At 42.4% G+C, this 18,596-nt stretch overlaps 2 protein-coding genes and 1 pseudogene across 8 annotated transcripts in view; 1 reads left to right on the top strand and 2 right to left on the bottom strand.

Annotated features, from left to right (window-relative positions):
* Positions 1–3,243, top strand: part of DNM1L (dynamin 1 like) — a 36,421-nt gene extending 33,178 nt beyond the window's left edge. For all 4 annotated transcript variants that reach the window (XM_082240494.1, XM_082240497.1, XM_082240495.1 and 1 more), the window contains 2 exons: positions 1,139–1,298; positions 2,068–3,243. In XM_082240494.1, coding sequence (XP_082096620.1) covers positions 1,139–1,298; positions 2,068–2,124 — 217 coding nt within the window. In that variant the 3' untranslated portion in view covers positions 2,125–3,243. The remainder of the gene's footprint in view (positions 1–1,138; positions 1,299–2,067) is intronic.
* The window catches only part of LOC309542042 (general transcription factor IIF subunit 1 pseudogene), a 213,901-nt pseudogene that overhangs the window by 44,560 nt on the left and 150,745 nt on the right, over positions 1–18,596 (bottom strand). The window lies entirely within an intron of this gene.
* YARS2 (tyrosyl-tRNA synthetase 2) lies at positions 3–13,298 on the bottom strand. 3 transcript variants are annotated; one of them, XM_082240555.1, is made up of 7 exons: positions 12,487–13,298; positions 9,450–9,617; positions 7,903–8,058; positions 7,526–7,696; positions 6,705–7,113; positions 4,368–4,509; positions 3–234 (listed from the first exon to the last, which is right to left on the bottom strand). In XM_082240555.1, exons 1-5 carry the CDS (start codon positions 13,281–13,283, stop codon positions 6,933–6,935), a joined length of 1,473 nt encoding a protein of 490 aa, XP_082096681.1. In that variant the 5' UTR covers positions 13,284–13,298; the 3' UTR covers positions 3–234; positions 4,368–4,509; positions 6,705–6,932. The 3 variants fall into 3 exon arrangements, with proteins under 3 accessions (XP_082096681.1, XP_082096682.1, XP_082096680.1); XM_082240556.1 differs by lacking the exon at positions 4,368–4,509; XM_082240554.1 differs by lacking the exon at positions 3–234 and having other exon boundaries at positions 4,055–4,509.

The following is an 18,596-nucleotide window of genomic DNA, read 5'->3' as shown; positions in this document are numbered from 1 at the left end:
TCTTACTTTTTCAGGATTTGACCCTCTCATTGCTTTATTATTCATTCCGATAGTATTTTTTACTGTTAAAAATATAAATATGGTTGAACGGCTCTTTGTAGTTTCTTTCCTGCACTTCAGTTCGAACGGACTGTTTCACAAAAATAACCATGAGGTTTTAGTGTTTTGGTGCTTTAGCACAGAAACAAATGTTGCTATATTGTGAGTTATCTTCAGGGTTGTTGTTTCTAAATTCTGTAAATACAAAATACACGTATCGTACAACCAATTTATTACCAAATGATACTCAGTCTAAAACCATGTGTTATAAATACCAATGTTAGTCTATCTCAAGAGTAGATCCATTGAAATTAATGAATGTAAGTAACAAGTTCATTCATTTAAGTGAGCCTGCTTAGAGTAGTCTGAGGTGGCCTCAGTAGCATGGAATGCCATATACCAGCTTTGGCTGGTGCTCTAGCTACACACCTATCTGGACAGGGGTAGTCTGACTTCTGTTACCTACACTCGTAACCTGTAGGCTAGATTGCTGCAATGTGTTATACGTTGGGCTGCCTCTGAAGATGGTTTGGGTACTTCAGCTGTTGCAGAATTCAGCAGCCAGCTTGCTCACCAGGAAAAACAGTTTGAGCATATAGCACTGACCCTAACCCAACTGTATTGGCTGCCACTTGGCTTCTGGGCCCTATTCAAACAGCTGGTTTTGACTAGTCTCAGGACCACAATACAAGGACTGCCTCTTTCCATATGAACTAACCTGGGCCCTGCAACCATCACTTGAGGTCATTCTTCATATGCCCCCTCCATGAGAGGTCTGAAGGGTGGCAACGTGAGAACGGGCCTTTTCTGTGGTGGCTCCCTGCTTGTGGAATGTTCTCCCTAGGAAGGCTCACCTGGCACCTCATTACATATTTTTAGGTGCCAGACAAAAATAATTCCTCTTCAACCAGGCCTTTGATGGTTAAACAGTCTATGGTCTTTTAAGTGTTTGGGGGAAGGTTATTAATCATTGTTATGTATTTTGTGTTTTTATGTTGTAATCTGCCCTGTGATCATTGGGTGGCATATAAATTTAAGAAAGAACCCCTAGCTCCCTGGTTTATGTGCTTGATCTGTTTGTTTGCTTGCTTGCTTGCAGTGTGCCAAAAGCAGTGATGCATTTTCTGGTTAACCACGTGAAAGACTCTCTTCAGAGTGAGCTAGTAGGACAGCTGTACAAAGCCTTATTGCTGGACGACCTTTTGACTGAATCAGAGGACATGGCTCAGCGGAGGAAGGAGGCAGCTGATATGTTACAGGTACTGCAGTCCCTTGTCTATAACAAGCCAAGTTAGTTTTGTTATGTACACTAGTATAGTTTAGTTATTTTCATACTCTGCCACTGTGAGCCTCACAATTGTGTCTTACATGGGGGTTTGGTTCTAAGGGTTCTGCATATATCCCAAAACACATACACAAACCCTTGGAACTGCTTCTGCGCTCATGGGGGCCATCTGAATTCCTCTGAGATCTTGTGGGAGCATCCCAGACCTGGCACGTAGAGGCAAGAACGTGGCACAAAAAGAGCTTTAAAGCTCTCTGCCTTGCTTGGGAAGCAAGGCCCTTTCCATATGCCGGGTTCACTTTTAACTTGTGGGATTTCAACCAGATGGCCTTCAACTGTGTAGGGTTGAAATTGTGCAAGTTAAATGTGCACAAGATGCAGTTGTACTGCACCCAAAATTTAAGATCTAGTTAGTGCACTCTTTGGCTAAGGTCATGAGAATTTATACCATTCCTTTTCCAGATAGGACTGTGTGCAAAGTTCATTGGCTATAGACATGATCAGAAATAAGCAGTGTTTTGGCTTGGTTTATGAACCAAACCAACCCATCTTCCCTGCATCTTGCAGCATGTGAGGTCTTGCATCTTGCAGAGGTCAGTGCTTTGTTGGCCTCACCCCTCGTGCTACCATATTCAGCCATCACTTAATTATTCCCCAATGATTATTATTGTATTACTTTTGTGGTTTATTTCTGCCTGTGATTTGACAAGTATAAATCTCAGCAATTTCTGTTCTTGTCCTAGGCCTTGCAGCGAGCCAGTCATATTATTGCTGAGATTCGAGAGACACACCTTTGGTGAAGGGCTTCTCCAGCTGGATGAAGAAACGGATGACTTGAAAATTGCTAGGCATTATATATACTTATGAACTTCTATGTTTACTGCAGTATGTATAAATCTGCTCATATAAAGACAATTCAGTTTGGCTTTCTACGGACAGAAAAGTATGCTGTACTTGCAAAACAAGTCTCATATAATCAATGTATTTTCTTTACTAGTTTCCTGGTGCAAAGACCAAGGTCTGTTCTCCTGTGAGGAATTGGACTGGACTGAACTTAAGGAAAGAACCATGTAAAAATTCCAGTGCCTGGCTTGCTAAATGAGTTGCCTGTGGATAGGATGAACAGTGTAGTATTGTGATGTAGCCTTTTAAGCTGGTTTTGCAATATAGGTTTTTCAACCATGAAGAAAGGACACCACGATATTTTCTTTAAGATGAATTTAATTGCATGCACTCTAAAGTCTCAAACAGATAAACAGCACAGTAGAAATACTGCCTTATAAACTGTGTAATGTGTACCCTCATGTTTTAGAACCTTAAAAGAAATATCTGGCTAACTTCCAAAACGCATTGGCTATTTTTGTCCTTTAGCTAGATAAATCTGGAGTAAGTGGAGATTCTGCTAAGAAGCGTTATCAACAAAGAAGTAATCAGAATTTGAAGAATCCTCATGTCTGGGACCAAAACCCGTGGACTATCCACTTGTAGAGTTCCAGACTAACAAAGCAGCAATATTAAAAGGTACTGTTGCAGATCAGGTTTCTCCTAAATCATTGTGAAAAGTAAAGAAACTTTAGAAAATATTGATGTAAAAGCAGCTGGCCTTTAGACTAATTCAATGGTCCCAAACCATTACTGTTTCTGAGCTTCTTTCATCTTAGTTGTTGGTGGTAACTTGCTTGATTGTCTGCCATAGTCACCAAAATCGACAGTAATGACACTTTAGTTCCTGAAGATTTTGTAAGTTTATGTTTAACGCACAGTACACCTGCTCACACACATTTTTCCTGCATGGAAGGGAAATATGTGTTACGTTGGAAGAACTATGTTTTTAGATTGCTGTGAGGTGCATATCCTAAGTAGATATTGCCTTCCTCAACATGTGTACTTGTGGAAAAAAAATAAACCCTTGGCCTTCACACATTGTGTACAGGATTTTATCCACTCAGTCCTTACACAACAGGCTGAAAAGAGTAAACTCAGCTTATACTTGAGACAAAAGGTATTGGACATTAAATGAGAATGTTCAGTAGCAGTTTGAAAACATGCTATTTCTCTCTTCTTCCCCTTCCAGTATATTTAAACATACCGTATTTGAGATGGTGCCTTTAAGGGTGCAGGCACTTGGAACCCTCCTCAAAAATCATATATACAGCAAGAATATTGAAAATAAAATCATGCTTTAAAGATCACTTCTGATGCTTTGGCAAATCTGTGGCATGATGGTACTTAAGTCAGCCTCCTGAGGGGTATGTTAACCTCCTACTAAGTTCAGTGAACCTGTACCTAGTGCCCTCATTCCCTCTATTGCTGTTCTTCAGGCAAGAATGCTGTCACTTAAGTAACCAAAATGGCACCACCCCATACCCAAGTGGGCAGCATGGGTGGGAGAACTCCTATGTTTGCAGAAATACAAAAAAGTAAGACTAACTAAAGGGAAACCCAGTCCAGTGAGAGGGGTAAGGATACCCAGTACCCATGAAGTGCTGTTGAGTGGTGGGTAGAAGGAAGAATGGGCTAAAGTAATTTAGGACATGAAACAAGAACACTCTACTGATGGGGGTATATATCTAGATTGATGTGATCATGTTTCATTAAAGAATTAACCTGTAAAGGTGAAAACTTCCAGAAGTCACTAAGTATCAGGTGTGGGGGCCTTTGGTCCACTAGATGTTACTAGCTACAACATTCACCATCCCTGGCTGTGCTTGCTAGGACCAATGGGTGTTGGAAGTTCAGCAACATCTGGTATAAATTAACAAGGTTGCTGACCTGCAATGGTTAAAGGCCTATAGAGGATGTTTGAGTGATAAATTTGTCAAAAGATAAAAGAAAGATAACTAAGAATTAATTCTGAGTAATGTCAAATTACTATGAGTTCTAATTTAGCCTGTCTCATCCACTGTTTTAAAAGGTATTGATTTTGCCAGACACATTAAGACATGGCCTGGTGAAACCAATGAGCACTGTCCCATGGAAGTGGGATTCAACATATATCCTTGCTTGCTGGATATCAGAGGTACAGTAATGTGCAAATAGTTACCATGTATGGTGAACCACAGCCTAGGCCCCCTTATGTGACCCTCATAATTCTTTCCCAAGCCACACTGGTCACTGGCCTTGCACCCTGAACATTTTTGCATAGCTGGAATGGGTCCTTGAATTCAGATACGGTTCTTGGTTGCCTGGATGGAGGATAGAGGGGACATATGTAGAAATGACTGTAAAAAACTAAAATTTATAATTACATTTGTTGCTCTGCCCCCATTTGCTGTATTCATCACTGGCATGTGGACATCAGGATACAGCTTTCAGCCAGTAAAAGGTTCCTCACATTAATATATTGCTTATTTATTTATTACTTATAACCTCACTGCCCCCCATCAGACTTCAGGGTGGTACAGAGGTGGGGAATTAAGTCTTACGGTGGAAACTTAACCTTTTCAGCCTCAATATTGTTTCAATTTATGACACTTCTGTGATAACCATGGATTTTGAAGCACATGCCAATGTTCAACAAGATGCTGAGTATATAGATCATCTGTGGATTACTACCCCTTGAAAGAATTCCTAAAGGCAATCTTGCCCTAAAAAATACTAAACTACACAAGGAGCAGGGAACTGCCAGCCCACCAGCCTACAAGCCACACAAACACTTTCTACTGACTCGCAACCGTGTTTGTCAAAACTATTGCAGTGATGTTCTTGATGGAAGCTTAACCCACATTCTCCAACATCACACATTCCTTCAGCGGTATTTTTTTGGGGGGTGCAGGACCATGTTCTATGTTTGCAGCGGTCACCATAGCCACATGTGGCATGCAGCTCCCAGAGAGATGAGAGGAAATGCAGCTTTGGGGACCAAAAAGTTCCCAAGCCCTGCTCCATCTGAATTGTGATCGCTAAGGTTTTAAAGGGCAAGCCAGTCAGTCTTCACTAGAAAATCTCTTCATATTGCCATGAAGTTTTCGAATAGACCATTTCAATCTCACATAGTTTCAAGTAATATCAGCAGCTGTGAATATATTTAAAATGGCAGTTACTAATGCCACTGCTGTACTAGCACTTTCAGTATTGCTTGCACAGGATTGAACAAACCACGTTTCTACAAGGTTAGCATGCTATGTACTATATTATGCACTTTGAGTCATCAGGGTGTGTGGGGGTGTGTGACTGCATTTAGAGTGATTTTCATCCTGCCTTTTAGGCTTCTATATCTAAGGCAATGGAACGACACAGCTGTACGTATTTTAAAAAATCACTGTCAAGTCCAATTTAGAATTGAAAATGCATAAGTGAACTGAAAGAACATTTACCTATGTAGACTGAAGGGTAGTTTATCCAGCATCAGTTGTATGTAGTTACTTTTGTAAATAAAGATGATTGTGTAGAAACGACAGTTTTACATCAATAAACCACATTTTAAAATATGGTCAGTTTTTAACTTCACTTGCTGAGACAGTTGCTAATGGCTAAGGGGTCACTATGTCAAGTTAAATAGCTACAATAATTTTCAGAAGGTGTGAAGTTCACCAGCTAACTCATTTGTACAAGCAGCCTCTTTCAATAGGTGTTATTTAAACGTGTAAAATTCAACCCAAATTTTTGAGGTAGGGAGCTTCTACCTACTATGGCAGACTGGACAAAACCACTATTGGATCAGAGGCCCAACTGTTCACAGGGTATACATACTGTAACCCTGAGGCAGTAGACCTACATTAACTATACTTTGCTTAAAACATAAGGAACTTCCTATTAGCTGGGAATCGTAGAACTGCAGTTGGAAGGAACTGTGAGGGTCATCTAGTCCAATCTGCATGTTGTAAGAACAGCTTTTAGATCTGCTGGACATCTGTACTATCCTTAGAAAGATAAATTACACCCTGAGTTACAAATCCCACACTCCATTACCTGCTACATGGGAGCATAATCTCCATATACATTCATCGTAGAGCAACCTCAAGGCATCGACCCCAGCCCATGTTTTGCTCAAAAACAGCTTGATTACAAAGCAGAAAGTTCCACTGTGTAATGAAACAAGCACTATATTGTTTAGGATAAAAAATTGATTCTTATGTCTTATTAAAACCTAATTGCTGTTGGCATTACAGTGCCATACTCTTCTGTCCTCCAGCTTCCAGAACATAAAATAGTTGATAAAATAACTTGGTTTTAAAAAGTTAAAACCCATTAAAAACAATTAAGATTAGGTTATCTGTGGGCTCAGGAGCTAGCTGCCTGGCTTGTCACTACTTCAAACGGAAATGGGTTCTTGTGTCACATTTACTACCATTCACATCCTTAACACACTAACAATGCAAGTAATAATAACTTTCAGGATTAATTTAGTTACCTTTATTGTAGACAAACGTTTTATAACCAATGCGTATTTCAACGGTTGCGTTCTTTGGATAGACTCTGCATTGTACCATAGAGTTCCTCCTCGTTTCATGATTTAAGTACGAATTAAGATGCCATCCAATTTCTAGACGATACCAAGTCTCACACAGTGAGAAAAAGCAATTCACACCACAGTTCTTGCGAGTTGTTTGGTGTGTGTTCTCAGTCCATGAAGTAAAATGCACTCATAGCATACTTGAAAAGAACCTCAGCATTTTTGTTCTTCGTGTGACAACTGAAGCCATTTCACAACATAGTAGTTTCTTTTTCCAATTCTAAGGAGTGACAAGCCATTATTGAGGATATGTTGTCCAAGAACAAGAACAGCATCGGGATCAGTTACTTTAATGTGGTTTATAGAAACTCCACCACTTGTTATGTCACGATACCTTGAAAAAATAAATTGTACAGTCAATGACATGGCTAGAGCTAGACCACCTTACAATAGTTTAAAGCTGTCAGTGATGACAAATTAGGGTAGAAACTCACTCAGCCACAGGCATACAGGCAATAGCAGACAGTTGAACTCCTGCTGCATACTGTGACAGGAGAGGGGAAGAGGAGGTGGCAGCAGAAGTACCATATTGGATCTTCATCAGATATGTACTACACCCCCTCTGGTCATGGTACCCAGTGGCAATTTGGCCAGAGGGAGGTCAGGTAAGAGATGCAGCCTCACCAGGAAGGCTGTCTCACACAGTGAGGCTGCCTACTAAGTAGAAACACAGATAAGCTTGAAGCTTGTTTCTAGACTAAGCAGCTACAGAATTAATGCTGCAGAATATGTAAATATTAACTTACCCCCTTGGTCCATCTACAATAGCATTCGCTTTCCGACACAAATCAAGTACTGTTGTCCCAGGTTCAAGCATCAACTCAACATATGGTGCTTCCCTGAAGAGTTCTTGAAGCTCTTGGTCAGACATAGTCTCTAGTGCTGTTACGTCACTGTAATAAAGAGCCCTTGTGCACCTGGTTTTTTTTAAAAATAAAATAAAAAGAATAATCAATATTTACATTATGACCAAGACTTGCAGAAGTAGCTTTTATCAATGTTAGCAATTTAGAAGACTCCTCTGTAAATTCTGCATCTTTGCAAAGCTGAAATTTCCTGTTTGCGTTTCCATTAACATTTTGGTCCAAAAATAAACATATTGACAGCCTAAGTCTCCCTTTACCTCTTAGCAGAATCCAGACCTGCTTTCCCATGAACAAGCTTAGTTACTTCAGCAGCAAGCCGTTTCTGGGGCCCCCACTTCTCAGGCTCTTTAGCATGCATTTCCATAATGTGTTGGATTTCCGGAAGAGGGAGGAAAGTGAAAAGCTTCAGATACCTTAAAGGGAAAATAGCCACCATCATCATTTATTGTTTATATGCCCCCCATCTGACTGGGTTACCCCAGCCACTCTGGGTGGCGTCTAACAAATTAAAACATGATACAACATTGAACATTAAAATTTTCCCTATACAAGACTGCCTTCAGAGCCACATTTTGCTCCTGTAACAGACAATGCAGATATACACTAATTTCAGCCCCTCAATCCATGCTTTAGATTACGTAAATTTTTAAAATATTAAAGTAGTAGCATAATCTTGTTAATGACCAAGTAAAAACAAAAATGCATTTTTATGTTTGCTTTTTTAAAAACTGAAAATACTGAATCTAAGTCTTCTGAACAATATACAGAGGGGTGTCTGTGTCAGTCTAGTTTTTGCAAAACCAACCAAAGTCTTAAAGAGTAACTTTGTATTGTTTTTACAGTAACAATATGTGCTTAGGATATTGACACGACTATTTCTTGCACCAGTACAACAGCACAAGCCCTCTGCACAGTAAAATCAGAGGCGGTCAAAGATGTAGCAGAACCTCAGAGTATTTTGGGACTTAATAAAAATGTTGAAGAACACCATATGCAGGTTTTATAATATAATTCAGTGTTCAAAACTTCCATTGTTCTAGGCACCTTTTGCGACAGGGAATTTCATTAGTACGAGCAGTTTCTGAGCTCTGGGAGCAATACTGTGCCTAAGATTTTGGATTAAAACTGCAGAATGAAAGGAAAGGATGGCCTTTTTCTGCCTCCCCACTTCCAGCTACTCTCCGAAGACTGGAGAAGAGATCCTCTTAAGAATGTTTTTTTTTGGGGGGGGCAGGGGAAGGACTAGACCATGTGAAAAATGAACACAATATTTTAGCTACAGTTCATTCATTTTCAGCCTTGTATTCTTGTGATAAAAAAGCGTGCCTAGACATTCCACTATTGTGCCCATAACCTAGGTGTAAGGTGCCATTTAGCTCCTAGTTTTCATATCTGTTTCTAACACTGATGGAAAGCAGATAATACGTTATTGTTTATGCAAGGTTAATAACATTTTTTTGCTAACAAACCTCTAAAACCTTGGACACATTTTGAGTGCTGCATTAGTTATTTTTAGCCTGGGCTAGATTGGACCCTTTTGCATATATATTCTAAATTTTAATTTATGCCCCACCTCTTGCCAAAGGAACTCAATATGGCATATATAGTTTTTACCCCCATTTGAGTCATGACAATCCTGGAAGGTAGATTAGGTGAGTGTGTGGCTGGCCTAAGATGATTTGGTGTGGCTTTGAACCTGAGTTTTCCCATTTTCCATCTGATGCTAACCACTACCACACACTAGCAAAGCAGTCATTTTGTTCTAGAACAGTAATTCGCATAGATCGATAAGAAACGTACTTGCCTTTTAACAGCGCTATCTGGCTGTCTGACAAAGTACTGATATAACTCAAAGGGAGAGGTCCTATTTCTGTTTAGCCAAACTGCATTGCCAGCAGATTTCCCCAATTTATCTCCAGTGGTACTTGTAACAAGAGGCACCGTTATTCCAAATACATCTTCGCCTGTCACCCTAATAGGAAACAAATTACAATACTTAAGTTATGTTACTTGTCAACAGAACACGGTACACATTTAATTTCAAGACCTACAAACATTTCTACAACAGAAGGCATCAGCTACCTGTCAAAAATCTGTTAATCTGCTTACACAATGAACTCTCCTCTCCCATCAGTCACTTGCCTCTTTATGCCCAGTTCTTTTAGCGCTCTTGACAGCCCAGAGCCCCAACATGTCATGCGCAGATACATGCCCCCTCTTGAAGGAACTAGTAATGGCACAAGTATTACTCAGACCTAAGTTATATGATATTTTGGTTGACTAGTTCATTTAATACCCCTAGGCCTTGAATGTTAGACTGCCTCCAAGAAATACTTTAAACAAGCACTGGCCATAAAAAGCTGATACTAAAGGGGAAATTAAATAAATTAGATTGGACAGTCTACTGCATAATGATATCAAGCATCCACCTGGTGACTTTTCAAGATAAATCAACCTTTTTCTTTTTTTGATGGAAGCTAAGTGATGCTGGTACAGTCCTCCAGACTGAGGCCATGTGGTGTTAATATGTCCACCATATAAAGGTAAAGGGACCCCTGACCATTAGGTCCAAGCGTGACCAACTCTGGGGTTGCGGCACTCATCTCGCTTTATTGGCCGAGGGAGCCATGTGGCCAGCATGACTAAGGCGCTTCTGGCAAACCAGAGCAGCACATGGAAACGCCGTTTACCTTCCTGCCGGAGCGGTACCTATTTATCTACTTGCACTTTGACGTCCTTTCGAACTGCTAGGTTGCAAGGAGCAGGGACCGAGCAATGGGAGCTCACCCTGTCACGGGGATTCGAACCGCCGACCTTCTGATCAGCAAGTCTTAGGCTCTGTGGTTTAACCCACAGCGCCACCCGCGTCACTCTAGGGAAAGGTAGATAGTATTTGTTAGACTTGCTAGCCACTTATTGTGCATAGGTCTTCAAACAGTTCACAACAAAAAATGAATAAATAAGAGGAATATAAAACTATGAATCTACTTTATAATGTTAGACCACTGGTCCATTCATCTGTTAATTAGAAGCAGGTTTCAAAGTCTCATGTAACCTTTTCAAGTACAGTTACCCAATAACTTTCTAACTAGAAGTAGAGGGAACCAATGATGGGACCTTCTGTGAGAAGGGTGTGTGCTGTACCTGCTGAGCAAGAGATGTAACACTTCCATAAAAGATGTCACCATGGGAACTTAACATAATAGTGCACTGTTTCTCATATTTATTCATTTTAAAGGTAGAAATGCCTTAAGTGTTATTCAAAAACAAATTATCAATATATCTAGTGCTAGTGATGGAGCAGCAGCCTACTGTATGCTGAATTGCCAAACATACCTATACCAGGGCAGGGTGGGCCCACAGCTTTTATGGATTCCATCTCAGCTATACAGCCAGCGAGCTGCAACTGCACAAATTAAATGCATGCAAGGCAGAGAGCTTAAGAACTTTTTGGCATGGAAGGAGCTTTTAAGCTCTCTGTCTCACTTACTGGGCTCTGGGAGACTCTTGCATGGGCTCTGAAGGCCATCACCCTGGTTCCAAGAGATCTCACACTGACACTGGAAGATAAAATTGCCCATTCAGGGACAGTTCCGGGGGCTGTTTTGACTACAGTGGTACCTTGGGTTAAGTACTTAATTCGTTCCAGAGGTCCGTTCTTAACCTGAAACTGTTCTTAACCTGAAGCACCACTTTAGCTAATGGGGCCTCCCGCTGCCGCAGCGTCACCAGAGCATGATTTCTGTTCTCATCCTGAAGCAAAGTTCTTAACCCAAGGTACTATTTCTGGGTTAGTGGAGTCTGTAACCTGAAGTGTATGTAACCTGAGGTATCACTGTATATGCAATTTCAGCTTTACACGCTACCCCTCCCTGCAAAAAAACCAACGTAACCCCCACGTAAGACGCAATCCTGCTGTATAGTAACTTTATGCAATACTGCTTGTTTCTTCTCCTGACTGCATATCAAATACCAGAAAACAACAAAACCCAATCTCTGGATTCAAGTTGTACATGTTTATATTACACAGAAATCATATTACAATTATTATGCTTCTGTCTATGTAATTGCTCCAGAGACCTTAGATGGACAGTTTATAAATATAATTAATAAAGATCAGAAATTACTCTGAGGGGCTTGTTATTTCAAAGAAGTACACTAGAGTTTTCCATCCCCTCAAATTTCCAATTCTTTAATTTGAAAAATGGTAAAAAATACTTCCAAAAAATGCCTCTCATATGTCTATATCTAAGTGAACTGTTTTATTGACTCAGTGTATGAACATTTTTGTAAAATAACGATTACACATGAAAAAATGAATCAACTCTCAACAGGGGCTCCCAACTGTTTCTCTCAAGTGTCCTTCAGCAGCAGCTGTTCCATCAGGCTGCTGCAGTAGGTGAGGTGGAAGGCAAAGTCAATTCCTTCAAGTTTAGCTTAAGAGTAGCTCCAAGACCTGGGCCCACTTCATCAGCTCTGCTAAAAGACCAGCTCAATCAGGAGCTTCTTGCCTCCCACAGGGATCTAATTGGCCACTATTGATAACAGGATGCCAGACAAGATGGGGCTTGCTGGATCAGGATCCAGCAGGCTCTTTTTAGGTTCCTAACTGCTCCAATTGTTACATGAACAACTATTTGTTGAGAACGGATCCTTGGCTTTGTCGGCTTGCTTTCCCTCTGCCCTCCCCACGCCTCTTCACTTGCAGCGCACCTGTCCCTATTGATTAGGTATGTAAGCTACTGCTCCGCAATAACCTCTCCTCCATCCAGCTACCCCACCTTGAGCGTGGGGTGAGCGCACTCCAAATGCAGGCCTCCCCCCCCCCCCTTATCTCGTACTTCGATACGAGGTCGTGTCCGGACATGATGTTGCCCATCTGGTCCGCTCCTCCCAGCTGGATGCGGCAGCCGTGGTGTCGGTGCAGGTGCAGGAAGTCGTAGGCCTGCAGCGCCGGGTACAGGAACTCGGCCAGCCCCATGCCGCCGGGGCTGCTCAGGCGGGCCTTGCAGCTCTGCCTGCTCAGCAGCGTCCCCATGCGCAGGTGGCCCCCGACGGCGCACAGGAACCCCACCACGGGCTCGCGCTCCAGCCAGCTGGCGTTGTCCAGCACGGCGGCGCGGCCCAGGCGAGTCCCTTCCCCGCTCCAGAAGAGCTCGCGGTGGTTGTCGAAGAGCCTCTGGAGCCCCCGGCGGAGAGAGGCCGCGTTATCCCGCGCGCGCTCCTCCGGGAGGACCTCGCGCTCCTCCGCGCGGCCGCTGGGGTCTCCCAGGCGCGCCGTGGCGCCGCCCACTAAGGCTACCACGTTGTGGCCCGCGCGCTGGAAGTGAAGCAGGCCCTGCACCGCCAGCAGGTGCCCGACGTGCAGCGAGTCGGCCGTCGGGTCGAAGCCGCAGTAGGCCGTGACGGGAAGGCGGCCCGCCTCCAACAACCCGGGGAGCTGCTCCTGGGCGGCTTGGGGCGGGAAAATCTCCTGGAACAGGCCCCGCTCGAGCTGAGCCGCTAAGAGACCCTTGGCCGGAGCCCGCGGCCGCTGGTCGTGGGACTGCCGCCGTCCCCCAGGTGCCTGGAGCCGGGGCGAAGCGGCCCTCAGGCCGAAAAGCCAACGGCGGCCGCCTCGTAGCGCGGGCGCCGCCATCTTAGCTAACGGAAGGTGGTGCGCGCGCACATGGCGCAGAGCATGCTGGGAGGAGGGGCGGGGTCGAAGCGTTCCGCCTTCTGCCCTCATGGGGCCGCTTCGAGGGGAGCTTTGGCGTCCGCCGCGGACGTCTTTGTGGCAGTAGTTATTGACCAGGCTCCTTGCTTATTTCGTCGAATAAGGAATAATAATAAATTTTAAATAATAATAAAAACACAGGTTTTTTTTTTAAGAATTGCCTTCTTTGCCTATTCTGGACATTGAAGCAGAACTTGCTCTCCCCCTTACACGAAGTTTCCTTAATGCTCAGCAATCCCAAAAAACAAGCGGTCTTAAGCAATGAAGTGTGCTTGGAGATCCCTTGCTCCGACCTAAATTATTAAACGCACAATCGGGGGTATATTACTAAATAAAGTGGCGTGGGAAATAAGAAACTGCCTGTACAAAACAGTATGTTTTAATTTTTTCAAAGGAAAGGTCCAGGGAGGAACTGCTGGACTAGAATATCTGAGCAATTAAATGTTACTGAATCGGTTTCAGTCAAGATCAAGCATGGAAAGGAATTGTCTTTCTTTAGGAGCTAAATTAGCATAACAAGAAGGGCAGAAATAGCAGCAGCGACTGCTCTTTAATTGCTTTATAATCCTAATCAGAAGTACTGAATTTAGCGAGGCTTACTCCCAAGGTAAGTAGTTTCCAGACTATAGCCTTATTGCCTAGGGAAAAAAACCAAAACATTCTGCCTTTCTTGGACGCACTGAAGACATCTTGCACAACTAGAAATATCAAAAGGAATACAAATGGCAAACAACAATAAAAGCATTAATCCAACTACAGAGCAATAGCTAAAATAACCAACTGAATCAGCAGGAATATCAACAAATTTTCTGAAAAAGTAAAATGGAATCTTATGCATGCTTACTTGGGAGGAAGCCAAGTTTCAAAATTGATTTAATTCTGAGAATCTAGTTAATGAAAAAACAGTGGTACAGACGGCAGCCAATCTCATGTAGGGTGAGGCATTCCACATTCCTTTGTGACATGAGCCATAATTGGGCATTTTTGGTTCATGTATTAAACAAAATGGAAACAGGAGCATTTTACCAGTTCCTGGAAACATGCACAGCACAGAGAATCTCAATAGGAAAGATGAATAAACGCAAACATTCATTATAAGATGTATAACCAGTGGAGTAGTGGGACAGAAACAGCATACGCACTGCTACTTATTTCACAGCAGAAATGATCTCCTATGGTCAGAAAGCCACCATTCAAGCTAAACAGATGAGGGGGCAGGGCAATTGTATATATTCGTCCCCACGAAAACTCTGCAAAACAAAAACAGGGTTTTCTTTGATCAAAGAATCTGTGGCTCTGACCTCTGTGCAACAATGATACCCTGCTGTTGCTCACAAAAATCTGAAAAGAAACTGATAACTATTTTAAAATGTTACGGAATCTCAGCTTTCCACTGGGTGGCAGAATTGCACTTAACCTGTACGTAGTAACGCCAAGCATTCTATGTGATCCCTGGTAACCAGTGTGCTAAATGCTGCATTTTGACTCAACCTGGAATTTTGGTGTGCCAAACAAGTTTTCATTGTATAATCTCCTTTATGTGCTGATGCCACTCTGTAACCTTTGGGCCATTCAACATATTTTGCTCAAATGTTTTAGTAACTGAGAAAGCTCAAAATGCTCACACAGCAAGTGTTACATGTGTTTTATTTATTTATTTGACAGTAAGTTCTATATGTCTGTATAGAATTGCCTAAACAAAAACATTTTAGGCACATGCCAAAAAGCATACAGCTGAGGCACTTGCCTGATGTCAATAGGCAGGAAGTTCTAAAGTGTAGGGGCTGTCACACATTTACATCCCACTTTTCCTCCAAGGAGCTCACGGTGGTTTATCTTTGCAGCAACCCTGTGGGTAGATTAGGCTGAGAAACAGCTACTAGCCCAAGGTCACCCAGCAAGTTTTTTTTGCTGGGATTTGCAGCTCTCTGAAACCCAGTACTGTAATTAGAGTTGCCAGCATTTTGCCAATCCTTTTGGTGGTGTTGGGCTAGACTCATTCAAATAAATGAACTCAGAGTGGACCATTTAGATATCACACTTAGTTTAACAGATGTGCTAACTAGAACTGGCAAGTCCTCTGAGAGAAATTTCCATGTTTTAGTTGTTGTACTCTCCATCTTTTAAATGCACGCATCACAGTCCTGCAGTCTGAGCTCCTAGCAGATTTCACAAGATAAGGAGAGGCCTGGTTAGCATTTTTGTGTTTCAATTTCTGCAGATGCATTCCAGGAAGATAACACAACGCAATGTCAATAGCTGGCAGTCAATTCTGCAAGTCAGCACTCATGAATAACGATGGGAATAGAATAGCCTTACATTAACCAGAAGAAATACATTTCCAGGGAATGGTTGTCTTGTCCTTCCTCGTTTACACTACACATCTCTTATCTGCCCCCACAAATGTATTTCTTCTGCTTTCTGGATGCACCACCTCCCTTGCTTCTGATGCTCATTTCAAGGGGGCTAGTACATTTGGATGCGGGCCAATAAATTGAAGCTACGTAAATCCTAATAAGATGTTCTCTGTTTTCAAGTATGGGAGGTGCAGAGCCTGCCTATTCTGAATGGGGATGCATTCCTCTGGAATGAACAAGTCCACATCTTGTGGGATGCGCCTGTATCCAACACTGTCAATGGAGGTTCAGGTGGTTTTAGGGGCTGGGAGTGCTGATTTCCAGCTATAGCTGCTTTTCCAACTGTGGTCCCTCCTGGGCAGAGAGGACTTGGCCACTGAACTCCACACAGCCCCCAGAACTGACTATTGCAATGCACTCCTCACGGGGCTGCCATTCCAGACTTAATTTGGTAGAGTCAACTGGTCCAAAACACAGGTTACTGCCCAGGGTTCCATTTAGAGCTCACATAACCCTGATTTTAAAACAGCCAGTTTGCTCCCATACCAAATCCAAGGTGCTCACATTGGTGTTTAAAGCCTTAAAGCCTTAGATCCCGAATACTCAAAAAGCTGCTTCCATCCCTATCGCTTCTCAAGACTGGCAAAGGGGGCTCTCTTAGTAGTTCTGACATCATCAAAAGTCTGAGCAATGGCAGCCTGGGAGGGTTTCCCCCTCCGTGACAGCCCTAAATTGAGGAACTGCCTTCCCACAGAGGGGTGGGTGTGTCTAACATTTTTCTCGTATAGCTTTTGCTGTATGCTGAACACATACACCCTGGCCTTTGATGGTTAAGGTACTTTGTTTTGTTTTTCCCAACTCCTCCACTGACTTTATACTCTTCTGTTCCAGCTGCAATGGTTCTTCTTCTTCTTCTTTTAAAATGGAACTGTTTTCTCTGGTTGTTGCTTTTTTAAAATGTATATTACATTGCTGTAAACCTGCCCTGGGACCTTATGAAGAAGGGCAGATAAGAAATCACATAAAGATAACAAATGACTTCTTCCCACCCCACCCTGAACTGCTGCTATCATACCTCCTGATCTGTCCTCGCTATTAACATTTCCTGAATCTTAACTCCAGAACCAAGAGACTCCCTTCTGAATCAGCATGAAGGCCCAGAGCTGGAACTTCTACAAATCTGAGGGAGTTTAAGAAGAATGATGCCTCCACTAGGGGTAACGCCAAGATAAAGAAGTGTTCCTGATAAATTGCAACAGAGCTGAGCAATCCAAGGCCATGTAGTAGAGATAGCCAAATAAGAGAACGTCCAGTAGACTCCTCAGGGTCTCACGCTCCTTCAGGGCCAGGATTCCCCCTATCTAGAGTTTACGTTGACAGATTAGAGCCAGTCACATTATACAGTGTTTACATTTGGGTGGGACTTCACAACTGCCAAAACATTAGTCTTAGATATAATTCATTATCGACTCTAAATGTATTGTTCACATCAGAAGGTGTGCTAAGAGAATTATTTGGAAACTGAACAGGAGGAGAGGCTTACCGAAATGTTGTTTTACATCTGCTACTGAGGCAGGTTCAGGGTCCTTGTATTGTATTGAAAACTTAGATCCAGGGACCTAAGTTTCTATGGGACCACCCGAACCCTTATGTCTCAGCTCAGTCACTGAAATAATCTGCAGGAGCATCACTGGTCATGCACCGAGTTGGTGAGACTCATTTGACAGCAACAAGAAATGGCGCTTCTATTGTGGAACACTCTGTCAATAAATCTGGAACAGGCACCTTCTGAGCCAACTTTTAAACAACTGCTAAAAACCTTTCTATTCCACCAGGCTTAGACAGGCAATTAATAATACACATTTCTGTAACAGCTGATTTCTTATTTGAGCCTTTCAATATAGTATTTATTGTATACATAAAATTGTTGTAAACCACTCTTGATTTTTTTAAAAATGAATATGTATTGCGCTCTCTCTCTCTCTCTCTCACACACACACAGAGAGAGAGAGAGAGAGAAAGAGAAAGAGAGAGAGAGAGAGAGAGAGAGAGAGAGAGAGAATGAGGGCAGGACAGAGGAGAGATTTATTTGAGAGTTTGGGGCTTATTTTGGTTGTTATAGCCAAATGAATTTACACTGGATCCAGTGCCAGATTTACATATAAGCTAAACAAGTTATAGCATAGGGCCCCACTCTCTTGGGACCCCCAAAAAATTTAAAGAAAAAAACTGGGTGTACATTTCCAAAATATAAGATAAAAAACAAATAAAATAAATCCTATTTGTTATGTGCAAATGGCTTTAGATACCCATGAGGTCCATAAACTACCATATAGCATATATTCAACACAAAAAAACTGTTGACAATTTGTTGTTGACAAAGGACAGCTGGACATATAAAGGGCCCCATTCCCTTCAGTAGCCTAGGGCCTCATCAAACCTCAATCCGGCCCTGACTGGATCTAAACCACCTCTTGCCTGGTGTATCTGCACACTATAAACTGGTGAAGCGCCTGCTTCGTAAAGTAAACTAAAAACCAAACTGAGGCCTGTGTTGTGTATTTGGAAGATTTGCTTGGGGTTGGGTCTGTGAATCTAGATGCGACTGTGTAAACAACTGCCAGTGTTTAGAAATCTTAGCTCAAGTCAGCTGGCTTAGTCAGAAGCTCATATTGCTGAACAAACCCATCTTGGGAGCTCTCTAAACAGGAAGCTCCATGAAAGGTAGTATTTCTGGCTATTTAGGGTTAGTCAGACCCTGCACATCCGAGGTTATTTAAGAAAGAAAAGAATATCCCAGCAGGGGCCCGATAGGTAAGGTTCAGTTTAGTTAGAGGGCCAAGCTAGCTGTAATGGAGGCAGTCATATTGTTTCTCCC

Source organism: Podarcis vaucheri, assembly GCF_965113315.1.
Source record: "Podarcis vaucheri genome assembly, chromosome: 10".
Taxonomy (NCBI): Eukaryota; Metazoa; Chordata; class Lepidosauria; order Squamata; family Lacertidae; genus Podarcis; species Podarcis vaucheri.
This window is presented reverse-complemented; position numbering and strand designations above follow the sequence as displayed.

Bases quoted from the DNA above. Each gene is read 5' to 3' on its own strand.
- YARS2 (XM_082240555.1), bottom strand. From the start codon at position 13,283: ATGGCGGCGCCCGCGCTACGAGGCGGCCGCCGTTGGCTTTTCGGCCTG. The intron at 8,059-9,449 runs GCAAGTACGTTT...TTTCCCTTTAAG, and splicing joins CCAGATAGCGCTGTTAAAAG to GTATCTGAAGCTTTTCACTT. The intron at 7,697-7,902 runs GTAAAGGGAGAC...AAAAAAAACCAG, and splicing joins GGTCTGGATTCTGCTAAGAG to GTGCACAAGGGCTCTTTATT.